Source organism: Thermobia domestica, chromosome 6 (assembly GCF_964235325.1).
Source record: "Thermobia domestica chromosome 6, izTheDome1.hap1.1, whole genome shotgun sequence".
Taxonomy (NCBI): domain Eukaryota; kingdom Metazoa; phylum Arthropoda; class Insecta; order Zygentoma; family Lepismatidae; genus Thermobia; species Thermobia domestica.
Window position 1 is genome coordinate 222,486,043 of NC_137459.1, and position 17,631 is coordinate 222,503,673.

Genomic DNA, 17,631 nt, shown 5'->3' on the forward strand with positions numbered 1-17,631 from the left:
TGCGAGAGTCGGAATCTTTAAGACGCGTTTTCTAGACTATTTCTTGCTATTGTGCTCTCCCAGTTTTTAATATATACACTTAAATGTGCACTACTACCTCGCGAAAGATGAACCCGAAGTGCATTTACCAAAGTCTGCTTTCCCCTTATTAGTCCCGTGAGATACTGTTTTTTAAGCATAAATTTTACACCCTCTTTCTCTATGGACTTTAGACGAAAGTAACATAATAAAGCCTTCGTTCGAAAACGGTAATAATTATGTTTAAAAACTAATTTGGAACGGTTGAAATGTTTTCTTGTGATGATGAAATGGATAAAATAATCTGAGTAAAACAATTAAAGAAATCCCCTCTACTACTTCTTAATTTTCGAAATTGTTAGGATATATGTCTACTTATTTATAATAAGACATTTGTATCGAGTTTCATGGCAATAACTTGAGAGACTCTGAGGTATTTTATTATTGGCATAATTTTTTAAATCCTTTATCACCTTTAATATACGTGCGTTAATTAAAGTAAAAATGTACAGAACATTGTTAAAAATTACCTTTCTTACTAATTTTGTTTCATTGGATCAAAAGATTCAATATATATCAGGCAAAATTTTCTTGTAGGCCTTATACCTGGAGAACTTCATATAGTGTAGCCAAACTCATAATATATTTGATTCAATCAAAATTTTTCTTCTACACCTTATATCTGAAGTTCTACATATAGTGTAGCTAAACCCAAACTATCACGTAACTCTGTGTAATGTGCTTATTCCGTCAAAAATACGAACACTTGATTTAGGGACCATTGAAAAATTTTGTGCCCCTGATTCAGAAACTAATTATTGGCCAAGATCGCAATCTTTTGATAATGTCTTTTATCATTAATAACATTCTTGGCCAAGATCGCAACCTTTTGATTCATTTTTTGGATCATTCCTAAAATTCTTCTTTTATTTTTTTCATTTCGACGATATAGTCAAGGTTGATTTCATTTACGCAATATACTAGTTGAAATGCCGGTTCTTGTCACGGGAAGATTAGATTATGGAACATATTTGAAACGTATATTTGGGCACTCTTCCCCATTTAGGATGCCCCTATGTATTAAAGTGAGATGATAAAACCTCAGGTAGACGCAAGTCACAAATTCATTTTAAACGATGTAACCATTTTCACATTTTGGTTATTTTATGAATAGACAATGGGAAACTAGAATAATATGGAAATTGATATCCTCATACCCATAAATCGAAATGTTCGAAAGCGCTGGGACTCATACCAGCTTAGATTTAATAAGGAACTTATATACTTTCATCTGTTAAACTTGAGTGATTTCCAAGATATATTTTTGGCATACATTTTGAATAACTCTAATCTTTTAGCAAACATATTTTAATGAAGGTAACATGATAATAGCTAGGCATAGTTAGCACTGTCTTCCACCTCAATGTTTTATTCATTTATTTATTTATTTTACTTTAATAAGGACGGACACTTATACTAAGGAGGGAAACCTGATTCAAAGTATACTTAAAAATAGAGTATCTTACGAGATCTTTAAGTTAAGAATATGAAAGGCACCGTATATATTCCTAATTTAAAATATATAGGCATTCGTTCTAGTATTTTGAACAATTCCGTTTTCACGTAGGGAGGGAGCAATTTCTACCATGACTTTCTTCGCATTCGAATACAATACAGTCTCATCATGATATGAAAATTTCTTAAGTGTTTAAATTGAAGGTATGAACAGTTAACTCGACATTTCTTTTGTCGTCAATTTCATTAAAATGTTCTAGGGGGATAGTCGGTTTAAAAATTATGCAATATATATATATATATATATATATATATATATATATATATATATATATATATATATATATATATATATATATATATATATATATATATATATATATATATATATATAGTATCTCACGAACCCAAAATGATTGGAATCTGGAATCTGGTATATAAACTCCTTGTTAAAACTCGATGGACACAAGATCCAAAGTTTCCGAAAATTTCACTTTTATGAGGAAGCGCAACTATTCCTCTATGTTTTCTCAATAAACAGTATAAAATTGCATAGATATTTTTTTGTTTCACCACGAAAAACAACTCAGCCATTTGAAATGAATTTGTGCACATAGTAAGCACTTGAGTCGAGCTTAGTTTTCATCAGCTCACTTCAATTCAAATATGCATTCTGAGAGGAGGAAGAAAGTCCAAACCAACCTACAAAATATTTTTCAAATAAAACTACTCTTTCCGTACAATGAACGGACATCTTTGCTGTTGAAGAAATAAATGTAGAAGTTTTACGTTTTTCTCTGAAGCAATCAGATGCAGGTTAAAACACAAGCACGAAATGCACCCTTGATATATAGATTACAGCCTACACTTTCCTAGCAATGGCCAAAACTTTTCGCGATCCGGAATCCAGAAAATCTATTTTCCGGAATCGGTAAGTTTACTTTCCAGATTTCGGAAAAAATTCGATGTCGGAACAATTCCGGAATTTAGAAATATTCCGGACTTCGGAAAAAATACGAAGTATTTCCGACATCGGAATTTTATTGAAATTCGGAAATTTTCCCGAATTCCGAATTTTTTCCAAAATGGGAATTTTCCGAAATCTAAGAATGTTTCCGATTTTAATTTCCGGATTCCGGGAAGTAAAAATTCTGGAATTGGCCATCGCTATTTCCTATTTCAGTTGTACTTATTTTACCGGTAAATTGTATACATACATTAAATAGAATTTATTGTTACGAAGTAAATTAAAAATGAATCAAATAGGGTCTATATGTGATTTAAAGTGGTTCAAGTATATATAATTTAAAGGAATATTGCCTTCACTTCCGGCTAAGGGCTATTCTTGTGAAAGGAATGGGGCACTTTGGATTCGATTCAGGCCCGTAGCAGGCCCAAAAATGTAAAGGGGGTCCGGCTGAAGTTAGGGGGAGGCCCGATCGAACCATATTATAGTTCATCACCATATTATAGTTCATCATATTATAGTTCATTTGCAAGCGTACCGTGAAAATTTTATGGGGCAGCAAAAATTTAGGTGGGGCGGTCCCCTAGACCCCCTGGATACGGGCCTGATTCGATTATCGGTGAATGTTCATTTGTTCAAATTAAACGCTAGTCTGTAAGTCTACGTCTTATATAACCTCGATGCTGTAAGAAGTATTCTATATGTCATTGAATGAAACTGAGGTACTGTATATACATATATACTGTTACTAGTTCTGAAGTTGTGTGTGTTTGGTTATTGAAACGTCTGGAGAATACAAGTTACATTATGCACATTCAAAGGTAAAGCTGAAAGAAAACGCCTCTGGCTGTGTTTCGTGTGATACTGTAGGGCTATTAAGTAAGGACTCAATTCACACTACCAAATATCTGATATGACAACAAATCAAAATTCGATAAAAATGAGTTCGTGTCTAGTAACTGCCACGTAATACATGAGATTTCTTGTAGATAGACATTCACTTACATTTGAATGGTAGGCGTCATGAAGGAAGCAAGAATTCGTTTCATAACGCTACTTGACGAAGATTACAGCGCTAAGCAAGCCGCGGAACATGTAGGCATTCACCCTAGAACAGGTCAGCGGTGGGCACATAGATATCGTGTTACCGGGGAAACAATTCGTCGTCGTGGTAATGAGAGACGGCGAGTTACCACAAACAAGCAAGACCGTCGTCTGGTTGAACAAGCCAAGGAAACTCCCCATTCAAATTCGCGTCAATTGTGACAAGCCGCTGACTTTCCTGGATCACGTCAAACAGCTATTATTCCTTTCTGCGGAACACATCAGACGACGACGTCAATTTGCAGAGGAAAATATGCATCGGAACTAGACAAGTGACATTTTCAGCGATGAATGTATATTTTCTTCTGCAAATGATGGACCAGTCTGTGTCTTTCGTGAGAGAGGTTCCAGGTTCGATCCTCGATACATATGGCACAAGCGTTCCAACGGACGCATATCAGTGGCTGTCTGGGGCTGGATCTCTGCAGATAGATTTGAGTATCTTCACAGGATTGATGGGCGTCTTACAGGTGCGCAGTATAAGTTCATCTTGGAGAATATTATGCTGTCATCTGTTCGCGAACGTTATCCGGAGGGAGCAATCCACTTTCAACACGATCGGTCACCTGTCCCTATGTCGCGAGTTGTCCAAGAGTGACTGGTAGAGCAAAATGATGTAGAGGTAATCAATTGGCCTCAACGCGGAGCAGATCTTAACTCAATAGAAAATGTCTGGGCAGAGGTAAAGAGGTGTTTGAGGGAGAAATGGGCTAATGAAGTTCCTAGAACTTCCAATGACCTCTGAAATTCGGTCGTTAATGCTTGGGAAGATCTTGCTGCGTTTGGTACGGGCTATGTCCGTCGAATGATAGAAAGAATGCCTCGTCGAATGTTAGCGGTTGTTGAAGCAGGTGGTCACTGGACATCATATTAAGAACGTGTTTAGTTTCAAACAACCCTTTTAAGGACTACATTAAATCCATAAAATGTTATGTGAATATGTGATTAAGCATGCAGAAAAAATTGTGATGTAATCATCGAAATATATTTTTATAAAATAAAATGTGCTTTGAGTGGGATTCGATCTCACAACCCTCACTACATAAAACCGAAATACTACCTTTACTCTAGCCTGTCACTAGCGGTTACTGCCTGCCAATACCTTGCACAATTGCTGCCAAGCCGTCAAAATTTCATACGTAACATTCCTTCGTAACTAAAATTTATATACAGGTAAGATACCTAATTACTACCATAGTTTGGCATTATTAAGAAGACGTCTCTTGCATTGAAAACGTAGGGCTTCATTATTGACTGATGAAAAGGAAAATGCAATAGTCGAAAATTGTATTTTCTTTGCAAGTGATTTAAAGCAAATTCGTATTCATAACCAAACTTAAAATGAAGTTGAGTTGAGTTGAGTTGACTTTGAGTTTAACGTCCCGTTCAGCAGCGATGCTATATTAATTCACGTGGAATCCGAACTACATGATCTCCCACTGAGAATCGAATCCGAGTCATCTACGCCATTAAAATAAAGTGGATTCGTATCTCTAAAGTAGGATAAATTTCTTAAAGTACTTTTGAAATTCTTAACTAGATTTTCGCGTGTTTCCAAAGCAAATTTGATAAACCTTACTGAATTTTGATTATTATCTTTTTTATACTTCTGAACAATACCTATTATTTGGTACCAAATATACAGAATGTTTCAAAACAACACCGATAACGTTTGGGAGGTGATTCCTGAACCACGACAAGACAAAAAATATGGACCAACCTGGATTCACAAATGTTTCCTTTCGGAGTTATAGGCTGCCAAAAACATGAAAAAAATAATTTGAAAGGTCCATAGGTCCAAAACTATGGGACCTACTGTAGTCGGGTCAATAATTCACTTAGAAACTAATATGTGCGTTATCCAAAAATTCATGTTTCAAAATCTTAAGGTACTCACGCAACATTTTTTATAGAGGGAGTTTGGCTAAAGGCATATAATTTGAAGTACTCACCAACTACCTCTATAAAAATTGGTACAATATGGTATTCACATTATTTTAAACGTTCATTTAGAGTAAATAATTTATATTTACTGTCTTCATTGAGCTGTATAATGTTTTGTAAGAGTATGTTTTGACTTCACTCTCGTATTCAACGTGAGATCAAATTATGGTGATTGCGTTATGTGTTTTATTTATTTAAAAGATTTTAAATAAAGTTGATAGCCCAAAAGATCCAGGTGTTCTGAAACATTAACAAAAATTGAACAGAATATTTATTATTTTAGCCATGGCCTATATATTAAAAATATGTATCCCTGCTTCCGCGTTATGGGATGGAGAATCTCTAGCCAAGAAGGCATATATTTAATTGAAATACGGAGACTCCTGATTTTGAACCGCCAGTGCTAACTGCACACCTACATTCATTAGTTACCATTCATGTGATAAAGTTTTTGAAACAATTGTTTTTGTAAAATGTTTATTTTTTGCGAGAGTTAATTTAATTATGTTCCCTCTTCAAAATAGTGTCAAATAATAAATAATAATTTAACAATAGAACAATGCTTAATCCCGCACCCCTTAGCAGTTAATACACTCTAGAGCAGCCTAATCATCAGATAGCTATGGACTCTCTTCCTATAACTTTTTACAGTGTAAACTCTCAAGCTGATATAACATCTATAACAAGAGTTACACATCATATTAAATTAGAAATAAGTTTGGTTATAATAATTGCTTGTTACGTCAGAAAGAAGATTCTCTGATTAATATAATAGGTATTAATCTATGTATTTTCGTACACAGAAAATAAATAAAGAATTACGCTAGGAAGCTAATTAACTCGTTAGACAACAACCTCTGGTATTTTCGTCACTTAGAATATAAACGTCCTCAGATTTCTGAGTTAAGAATTGCAATTAGGAATCCATCAAATTATTTTGAATTTGTTTAAAATTGTCTCAGTTCTCAACGAATTATTTTTCAATTGAAAGTTTTGAATAAAAATCTAAAGATGACCCTGCTCTTTTACTTTCTTGTGCACTCTCCTTACGGACAATTGTTCGGCATACCTTACATAGTACGGCAAAGTACAGGTATTCCCTCTAATCCAAAATGTGTAAGAAGTATAGACTTGAAGTCATCCTTTGTCTGAACGAAATTCTATTCAGAAATATTTCACTAAAACGTAAATTATGACTACCACCATCCTAAAGTTTTCCCTTTCTTCATCAGTCTCTCTTTCACTTTTTCTTTAAAATTTCTCTCCCACTTCTCCAAATTCTTCACAACCACTTCTCTTACAAACACTGTCAGTCCGTCTTCTATTTCACTTCTTATACTCTATGTAGTCTCTCTACTCCTTCGTTCTTCTTCTTTATTTCTTCTAATTACACTCCACACTAGTTCTTTTTCGGCCTTTTTTTAGTAGTTTCTTAAACCTCAGTGATGTGTGTTCCACTCCTTTTTTCATAATCCTGAGACCTCTTGGTGTTACTTCTTCTTCCAAACACGTTTTCAGGAACCATATTTGCTGTATCTTCACTATCTCCCTTCTTCTCCTATCTTTCTACATGAATATACTCCTTTTCAGTCTTGGAGTCACTTCGATAGTAAGACTATTCATGGCTTTGGATTGATTATTTTAACAAAAGAGACACTGGCCAAAGCTTAAAACCCACTTTATTTTAAATTATAATTTGTAACTGTTTCGGATATCTAGCATATCCTTTTTCAGACACTATCGAAAATAAATGAAAATACAGACATATATATAAATATTGTTATGACAAAGTTTAAATTATTTAACCGTCATATATATAGTCATTATTACGAAAAAGTTTAAATTCTTTTAAACAGACACATATATAGTTATTGTTGTACTTTCTTATTTTTATTTATTTTATTATTATTATTATTATTATTATTATTATTATTATTATTATTATTATTATTATTTTTCTTCCTATTTACTGAGGCCTTCCGCCAATCCCATTAGTCTTCGTTTTCACTTTCCAACTATTCACGTTCCTTCATTTTTGGTTCTTATACGGGTCTTTTTTTATTTATTTCCTTTTTCTCTATGCTATTCAAACCTCCTTGCCATAATTCATTAATAGGTAGGCCCCCTGTCCAGTTCATCAGATTATCTCTTCCTACCTTCTTTATCCAATCTGCTTCTTTCCACTTCCTTATTACCATTCTTTTCTCCATCTCCAATACTTCCGTCTTATCCCAATTAATTCCGTGATTCGTCTCCTTAACATGTTTGTATATGGCATTGGTATCTTTCTTCCTCCTAAGATCATCTTCATGTTGTTTTATCCTTCCTTTCATCCTCTTTCCTGTCTCTCCTATATATGACATATCGCAGTCCTCACACCATACCCTATAGATGACTCCTTCTTCCTCTTCATTAATCTTTTTAGTTCCTTTTCTATTCTTCTTCTTTATTGATCTTAATAAAGTTTCTCCACTCTTTCTATAAGTTCTGACCCCTCCTTTCTTCAATAAATTCTTCAGTTTTTCCGTTTCTTCTCCCATACTTTCTATGCCATGCCATTTTCCAGTCTCATCCTCTTCATTCTTCTTTCTTCCTCTCTTCCTTACCCTGCGTTCTTCTTCCTTCTCTAACTCTTTCTTGCTGTAACCGTTCCTCTCTAACTGTCTGTAGAATTTCTGTATGATCTCCTTCCTTCCTTCCTCTTCGTCCTCCAGCATTTCTATTCTTCTTGTAATATTTGTTATGAAATTTGTCTTTGTACTCCTATCCACGTCGCTCCTCTCATGGCAGTACACTCCCGCTAAGCACTCTTTCTGGTACCACCTCGTAACTATCCCTTCTTCTTGTTTTATTATGGCATTGGAAGTATTGTATGGTATGGGAGTATTGGTATGTTATGGTATGGTATGGACGTATTGTATGGTATGGAAGTATGGTATGGTATGGAAGTATTGGAGATGGAGAAAAGAATGATAATAAGGAAGTGGAAAGAAGCAGATTGGATAAAGAAGGTAGGAAAAGTTAAACTGATGAACTGGACAGGGGGCTTACCTATTAAAGAATTATGGCAAGGAAGTTTGCATAGCATAGAGAAAAATAAAATAAATAAAAAAGACCCGTATAAGAACCAAAAATGAAGGAACGTGACTAGTTGGAAAGTTAAAACGAAGACTAAAGGGATTGGCTGAAGGCCTCAGTAAATAGGAAGAAAAAATAATAATAATAATAATAATAAAAATAAAAAAATAAATAAAAATAAAAAAAAATACAACAATAACTATACATATGTCTGTTAAAAGAATTTAAACTTTTTCATAATAATGACTATATATATGACGGTTAAATAATTTAAACTTTGTCATAACAATATTTATATATATGTCTGTATTTTCATTTATTTTCGATAGTGTCTGAAGAAGGATATGCTAGATATCCGAAACAGTTACAAATTATAATTTAAAATAAAGTGGGTTTTAAGCTTTGGCCAGTGTCTCTTTTGTTAAAGTAATCAATCCAAAGCCATGAATAGTCTTACTATCGAAGTGACTCCAAGACTGAAAAGGAGTATATACATGTGGAAAGACAGGAGAAGAAGGGAGATAGTGAAGATACAGCAAATATGGTTCCTGAAAACGTGTTTGGAAGAAGAAGTAACACCAAGAGGTCTCAGGATTATGAAAAAAGGAGTGGAACACACATCATTGAGGTTTAAGAAACTACTAAAAAAGGCCGAAAAAGAACTAGTGTGGAGTGTAATTAGAAGAAATAAAGAAGAAGAACGAAGGAGTAGAGAGACTACATAGAGAATAAGAAGTGAAATAGAAGACTGACTGACAGTGTTTGTAAGAGAAGTGGTTGTGAAGAATTTGGAGAAGTGGGAGAGAAATTTTAAAGAAAAAGTGAAAGAGAGACTGATGAAGAAAGGAAAAAACTTTAGAATGGTGTAGAGAGAAAAGCAAAGAAAGAGAAAAAGTGAGAGTAGTGGTCTTGGGAGACGTGAGAATAACGGAAGAGGAGGAAGAACTTCTTAGTTTAGGTCACAGATTCAAGGTGAAAGAAGGGGAAATAGACTTTAGAGAGCTGATTTACTCAGTGGAATAGGCCTTAACGGACGTTAAAGAAGAAGAACAGAGAAAGAAGATAAGGAGAAGAGCAGTAGCGGTAGTGAAGAACAGCATGAAGAAAAGGAGTAAAGATAATTTGAAGAAGGAAGAAAAAAGGGGTCTTATGATGTTGAGAAGTAGGAAGGATATAGTAATAGAACGGGCGGACAAAGGTGACGCAGTGGTAGTTATGGAGAAAGAATGGTACAAGAAGAAACTGGAAGATTCATGTGACAATACCTATGAGGTTATAGGGGATAAGGACATGGAGGAAGAGGATCTATTGAAGAAAGTAATGAAAGCAGGAAGAGGTTTCAAGAAATGGGTAAATATACAAGGAAGGATACCAAGAATGAAAGGTTTCCCAAAATTACACAAGAAAGAGGTGAAGCTTAGACCGGTACTAGACAGTAGAGGCAACTACTGGGAGCCACTAGAGAAGGAGTTGAAGGAGATTTGTGAAAGCATAAGAAAAGGACAAGAATCGTGCAGAGTGAAGAACACAGAAGAAGTCAAGGAATTGTTAAGAAGAGAGGATCTTATTGGAGGCAGAAAACTTATGTTTAGTCTTGATGTTAAGGCTATGTTCCCGAGCCTTAGTAAAAAAGGAATGATAAGTGTCATAGAAGAAGAAATGGGTAGTAAAAGTATAAAAGGATTGTCAAAAGAGAAAGTAGTTAAGGCTTTGAAGATGATATGGGAACACAGATATTGTATAATAGGGGAGAAAGTGGTAAAAATAAGAAAAGGAATCAGTATATGTTCGAGGCTGAGCCCAGTACTGGCAGAAATAATTATGAACAAATGGGAGAAAAAGGTGAAAGAAGAAGGGGGTAAGAACTTGATCATGTTTTGTAGGTATGTGGATGACTGTCTAGGCTTGTGGAATGGGACTAGGAGACAATTAGATAACTTCAAAGTTAGTGTGGAAGATAAAGAGAAAGGCATAAGCTTGGACATGGAGTTGGAAGAAAATGGAAGAATAAACTTTTTAGACATGACCATAATAAAACAAGGAGAAGGGCTAGTTACGAGGTGGTACCAGAAAGAGTGCTCAGCGGGAGTGTACTGCCATGAGAGGAGCGACGTGGATAGGAGTACAAAGACAAATTTCATAACAAATATGATAAGAAGAATAGAAATGCTGGAGGACGAAGAGGAAGGAAGGAAGGAGAGCATACAGAAATTCTACAGACAGTTAGAGAAGAACGGTTGCAGCAAGAAAGAGTTAGAGAAGGAAGAAGAACGCAGGGTAAGGAAGAGAGGAAGAAAGAAGAATGAAGAGGATGAGACTGGAAAATGGCATGTCATAGAAAATATGGGAGAAGAAACGGAGAAACTGAAGAATTTATTGAAGAAACGAGGGTTCAGAATTTATAGAAAGAGTGGAGAAACTTTATTAAGATCAATAAAGAAGAAGAATAGAAAAGGAACTAAAAAGATTAATGAAGAGGAAGAAGGAGTCATCTATAGGGTATGGTGTGAGGACTGCGATATGTCACATATAGGGGAGACAGGAAAGAGAATGAAAGAAAGGATAAAACAACATGAAGATGATGTTAGGAGGAAGAAAGATACCAATGCCATATACAAACATGTTAAGGAGACGAATCACGGAATTAATTGGGATAAGACGGAAGTATTGGAGATGGAGAAAAGAATGATAATAAGGAAGTGGAAAGAAGCAGATTGGATAAAGAAGGTAGGAAGAGATAAACTGATGAACTGGACAGGGGGCCTACCTATTAATGAATTATGGCAAGGAGGTTTGAATAGCATAGAGAAAAAGAAAATAAATAAAAAAAGACCCTTAAAAGAACCAAAAATGAAGGAACGTGAATAGTTGGAAAGTGAAAACGAAGACTAATGGGATTGGCTGGAGGCCTCAGTAAATAGAAAGAAATAATAATAATAATAATAATAATAATAATAATAATAATAATAATAATAATAATAATAATAATAATAAAATAAATAAAAATAAGAAAGTACAACAATAACTATATATGTGTCTGTTTAAAAGAATTTAAACTTTTTCATAATAATGACTATATATATGACGGTTAAATAATTTAAACTTTGTCATAACAATATTTATATATATGTCTGTATTTTCATTTATTTTCGATAGTGTCTGAAAAAGGATATGCTAGATATCCGAAACAGTTACAAATTATAATTTAAAATAAAGTGGGGTTTAAGCTTTGGTCAGTGTCTCTTTTGTTAAAAGAAATTACGAGCAGAGCTAATAACCCCTATTGTAACATGGCACAGATTACATAGCAGATCTAATACAAGAGTATGGCTTATTTTCCAACCCCTATTTTAACATAAGACTCGTTCCACCCCTATTTGAACATAGCACAGCTAATAAAAGAGTATGGCTTATTTTTCAACCCTTATTTTACGATAACAGAGACTACGAAACATAGTTGATATTAGGGATGAACTCGTTCTCTTTTATGATCACTGTTTCAACCCCTATTTTAACATAGCAGAAATAGCAGAGACTATGTAACATAGTAAGGGCGTACTCGTTCCCTTTTATGAGCATATTTTTCAACCCCTATTTGAACATAGCAGAGATTACATGGAGACTACGAACACGTAGCAGAACATAAGACTATGTAACAAAGCAGAACTAGTAAAAGAGTAGGACTTATTTTCCAACCCTTATTTTAACATAGCATAAGACTACGTTTCCACCCCTATTTGAACATAGTTCATGGACTCGTTCAACCCCTATTTTAGCAGACAATGAATACCTATGTAACATGGCAGTTGGCCTATTTTTCCACCCTATTTGAACATAGTCCATTTTAGGGGTGAACTCGTTTTCTTTTATGAGCATATTTTAACATAAGAAAGATAGCAGGGGTTTTTCAACCCAGGACAATGAATACCTATGTAACATAGCACAGGGGGTGTATTCATTTTTTCCACCTTAATTGAACATAGAAGAGATTATTTTTTTACGGGGCTAGCAACCCCCAACCCTCCTTTCTCATCCAGGGCTTGGGACCGGCAATGGCGGAGTTTAAAAAAATAACATCATCATACTCTCATAAATGAATAAAGCATAATATCATTAGCATCAATAGTAGTGTATGAGAATTTGTTTAAGAAATCGTGCAGTGAATAACCAGATGCACGACATGCTAGATATAAAAAACAGTAATGTCCACAAAATTGAGATAAATCACCTTGAATACGACTATTATTCCATGCATAATACAGACAGTTTCGTTTTAAAAACCTTATATGATGTTGTATATAGGGAGGTATACCATAGCTATCGAAATACTCTCCCACACACATATTAGATATATAAACAGCAACCCAATGTTCACCAGGCTTATCACTAGAATCAGTATTTATAATTATAGCGGCTGGAAATGTATGAATAAACAAAGGTAACTCATCTGCAGCATACACACCAATAAAATGATCTTTAGGTAAATTTTGTTGTAATGCTTCATAAAGTTCAATTGTATTTAACATTTTTTTATTTAATTAATATACATTATTCTCTGGAAATCAATTTCTAATTCTGAAGAGAATTCACCATAAATAATTGCTGTTACAGGAGATGGCAGTGCTTCTTTAAAATTAACCTCTAAACGTACACTTCCTTGCCGTTGTGGACTAGTATGAAATGCAGCACTTGCGCTTGAATCAGGAGTTAAACACCAGTAGAGTATAACCATTAGGATATTCAGCAAGTGAAATATCATTACCTTGATTAAAATAATAAATACCTGAACCTGTAAATAACGTAGAATATGCTTGTATATGTAGCTTATTATCAAAATCCGGTTGTGATGGTTTTGATGGCACAGGCGTTCCATCAACATACAGTGTAAAAACGACATACTAAAATGTTGAAAATTGAACGGATTTGTTTGATAAGTACCATTGAAAGCAGCATTAGTAACACAACCAATAATAATACGTTTAGGCACTATGCCTGAAAACAGATCTGGAAATGTACTATCCATAATTCCTTTGGCAGAGTTTCTGTCTTCACCTGCACTTTTGTTAGAGGATATATTATTCTAAATTTAGGATTTTGTAATACTGTATTTTGTGCTATTTTAACTGCTGGTGATACATCAACCTTTTTCACAAGCAATGTTGCATCTGTAATTACAACTTTTCCATCAGCATCTGCGTCACGTATTAGACAAAATGTAGGTTTAGGTGGAATTAGTTTAATACGCAGTTGTACACCATTCAGTAAAAATTTCTCCTGATTGAAAATATCAGCATGAATATAACCCAATAATTCAAATGACTGACTTAAAGTAGTGAGAAGAAAACGTTGTTTAAATCCTAAATTACCATCGGCCACACTGTCCATATGCCCTGCAGTATCTTTAAACCATATTGATGTCTGAAGATGCGTTGATTTAGCATTAGCATTATAATTTAGTAGTTTTTCAATATACGATCGATATGGATATGTATGTGAAGAATAGGAAATAATTTGATTATTTATATATAATTGCACTTCACAGAACATTGCATTGAGAAAATCATTTACAGGACCAATTTTCTTATCGGCAGAAGTTAAATTAGAACTCTTTACCAACAGTTTTTGCACCTTGTTTTAATAAAGGAAATACAGTACGGAATAAACCTCCTAGAAAACTACCAATGCCATAACCTTCTTGATATGCTGTACCTTTATACAAGTAATAACCACCTCCTGCTTGGTTAGTATAGTATTTAAAGTATGGATCATTCATCTTTCTTTCTATATACTCAAAAATATCAATAGATTACAATAGAATATTAGTATCATTGCTTATAAGTACACCATTTGCGTTTACGGGGTGGAGGACCATCCTCTTCGTTCTCATCATCCTCTTCGTCGTCTGTTAGTTTTCTAATATAATTTATTCGTTGAGGATTACCAATGTACTCTAAGGGTATATTAGCTTTAGCTAATAATGTAGCAAAAGGTTCCCAACCGGCAACTGAAATATTTTTCTTACGACATCTAACAAAATCGGATATCAAATCCACTATATTTGCACCTGGAATTAATTTATTATTAATATTCACATTTCCATTATCGTCCCATTGAATATTAGGATTTTGTTTCAATTTACGTAATAAAGGTTTTTCTTTACGTTTACAAATTTCAGGGAGAGTAGATATTATTTCATCATCATCCTCCTCCTCCTCTTCTTCTTGCTCCTCCTCTTTATCAATAGTAGTAGTTGCTGTTGTTGTAACTGCTGCCGGTTTTCGAATTATATTTAAATATTTTTATAAGACTTCTGTATATCTTATCCATTTTTCCTCTGCATTTAAACTTTTATTATTTAAAACTTCTTTCATTTCATCATCAAGATTAGATATCGTTTGATAACGATGTAATTTTTCTGGTGAGATAAAAATAAGTTTTTGTGCGTTTTGCATAATTATTTAATTAAACTAGATAGTATACCTCCTAAAATAGGTGCAAGCAATGCAGTAAGGAACCATCTTTTTGTATAATTATTCGTTTTTTCTTTTGTTTTAATGACAGACCTTTTTTCACCAAATATCTCAGTTCCTTTTTATATTTTTTAACTTATTTATCTCTGTTTTATTTAATGGAACATTTCCCTGTAATACGTTATAGGAACATTCGCAAATAGAGCGAATTAAATTAGGATCTGCATTTTGTAAGTTTGTCTTACATGCTTTCGGTTTTGATTTTGCTAAAAGTTTTAATAAATGTGCATTTTCCTTACTAATCATTTTTTTTACGGCTATTAAAGCACAAATAGTTGTAAGAATATAAACCATATTGCAATTATTTTTTACAGGCACATAAACATAATTAAAAGAATCTGTTGGAAAGATATTTGTTCTAACTCGCTGCTCATCAGGAGTATTTTGTTTTAAATCAAAAAGTAAATAACCACGTGCAATTCGAGTTGCATCTTGATATGCTTCTTGAATAAATTTTGTATTACCTGGATACAATTGTCGTGCCAGATAATTAATTTGAGCTTGGTCTCTAGGATTTTTAAAACAAACAATATAATGACAATTTAACGAAATATCCCGCATTCCTTTTTGTTGATGAAAAATATTCTGCGTTATAAATATTACACTTATATTTCTATGGTGGCTACCCTTAGCGAAAATATCTACAATCCGATGGTCACACCCACGCATTAAATCATTAATAATTACAAGATGTGGATCTTCGTGTGCTTGAAATTCATTATTTTGAGGTAAACCTTCTTTAAACGTGCAGTCTGAAACAGTATCATACAACGGCTGCCATTCACCATAACACCATACAATATTTTTAAATAACTTACTATAATGGTCAAGAAAAGTTTTAACAAAATATGATTTTCCACAGCCTGTAGGACCTGCTACCATACAAGTAAACGGAATTTTCCATTGCATATTCTTTTTCTGTCTCTCTACTACAGATATATCACATTTATTTTAAATAACGTTTTTAAATATTTTGCTTTCTTTTCTCCTTTACATAAAAAACAGCGTTTGTTGAAGAACAAATTTGATTTAATATACTTTTTACTTGTGATACTGATAGACCTCGTGATGATGATGATGATGATGACAATTTAACTAAGCAACGAAAATTTACAGTGTTGCTAGAATTTAAAATATAAAATTCACCTTTTGAAATTATAAAATCTACAAGAAATACTTGTGACGACATGCTACACCTATAAATTCTTGACTTCTTTTTTTTACAATATAGTATGCTTTACATCAATCCAAGAATTTTCACTTTTTGGCAGACCTAACCATTTCACATAGGCCTTATTATTTTTCTTTCGCAAAACTTTTTCAATTAAATATGTTTTTGGAAATTTCGTTAATTGTAATTCGTGTCCGTAAAATCTTCCTTCAATAGGTTTATTATTTGAGTCTACTAAGTGATATGTTGGAGGATTAGTGAAGGAAACTTTAGCAATTCGTAAAATTTCTATACTCCAATTGCGTGTAAAACCTCTATCAAAACCAGGGCGCTTAAGTTTACTAATTCTCACATATTCACCTACCTTAAATTTACTTTTTCTTTTTGTCACAGAAAACTTTTTTGCAATAGATGTTTTTCATTTTCTTTTTTAATAGCGTCGATAGGTTTCATTTTTAAGTGGAATGAATAGTATTATTATATTTATTTAGTAATTCCGGCAGAATGCCAATCCATTTATAATTTCCCTGCAGTGTAAATTGTCTCCACATTAAATTACGTAATGTTCTATTAAATCTTTCAATAATACTTGCTTTCACATCACTGTATGTGGAATAATGTTTAATGTTATTTTGGTTCATCGCCTTCTGAAACTCTGAATTATAAAATTCTCGACCCCTGTCAGTTTGTAAAAGTTTGGGGCTTTTGTTTGCTTTTCTCAGTACTGTTAAAATGCTTGTGTAATTTCTTTCCCAGTTTTATTTTTCACAGGAATAGCCCAAGCATATTTAGAGAATGTATCTAACTAACTAACTAACTCTATGGCCTATGGAACCCGGAGGTTCAGTGCCGCGTTCACAAAAGCTCTCCACTGACTTCTATAATTAGCTAATTGCATCCAGTTTCTACTTTGTATTCCTATCTCTGCGAGATCCATCTTAATATTATCCTCCCATCTGCGCCTAGGTCTTCCTAATGGTCGTTTTCCTATGGGTCTACCAGTCAAGACTTTGAAAGCGTTTCTACTTTCTTCCATTCTAGCTACATGACCTGCCCACCTAAGCCTCCTAGACTTGACGACCCTAACAATGTTGGGTAAACCGTATAAACTACGTAGTTCCTCGTTATGAAGCTTCCGCCATTCCCCATTCTCGTTCCTCTTGGGTCCGAATATTCTTCTCAGGACCCTGTTCTCAAATACTTTCAGTCTATGTTCTTCCCTCAGAGTAAGCGACCATGTTTCGCAACCATACAGAACAACAGGCATGATTATCGTTTTATATATTTTAAGCTTCAAATTCCTC

The 17,631-nt window shown here is 33.8% G+C and overlaps 1 protein-coding gene across 1 annotated transcript in view; it reads left to right on the forward strand.

The window, feature by feature from the left end:
- The first annotated feature begins 9,724 nt into the window (after positions 1-9,724).
- LOC145687465 (uncharacterized) overlaps positions 9,725-17,631 on the forward strand; it is a 33,610-nt gene continuing 25,703 nt past the window's right edge. Inside the window, exon 1 of the mRNA XM_081760918.1 lies at positions 9,725-10,748. Coding sequence (XP_081617044.1) covers positions 9,725-10,748 — 1,024 coding nt within the window. The remainder of the gene's footprint in view (positions 10,749-17,631) is intronic.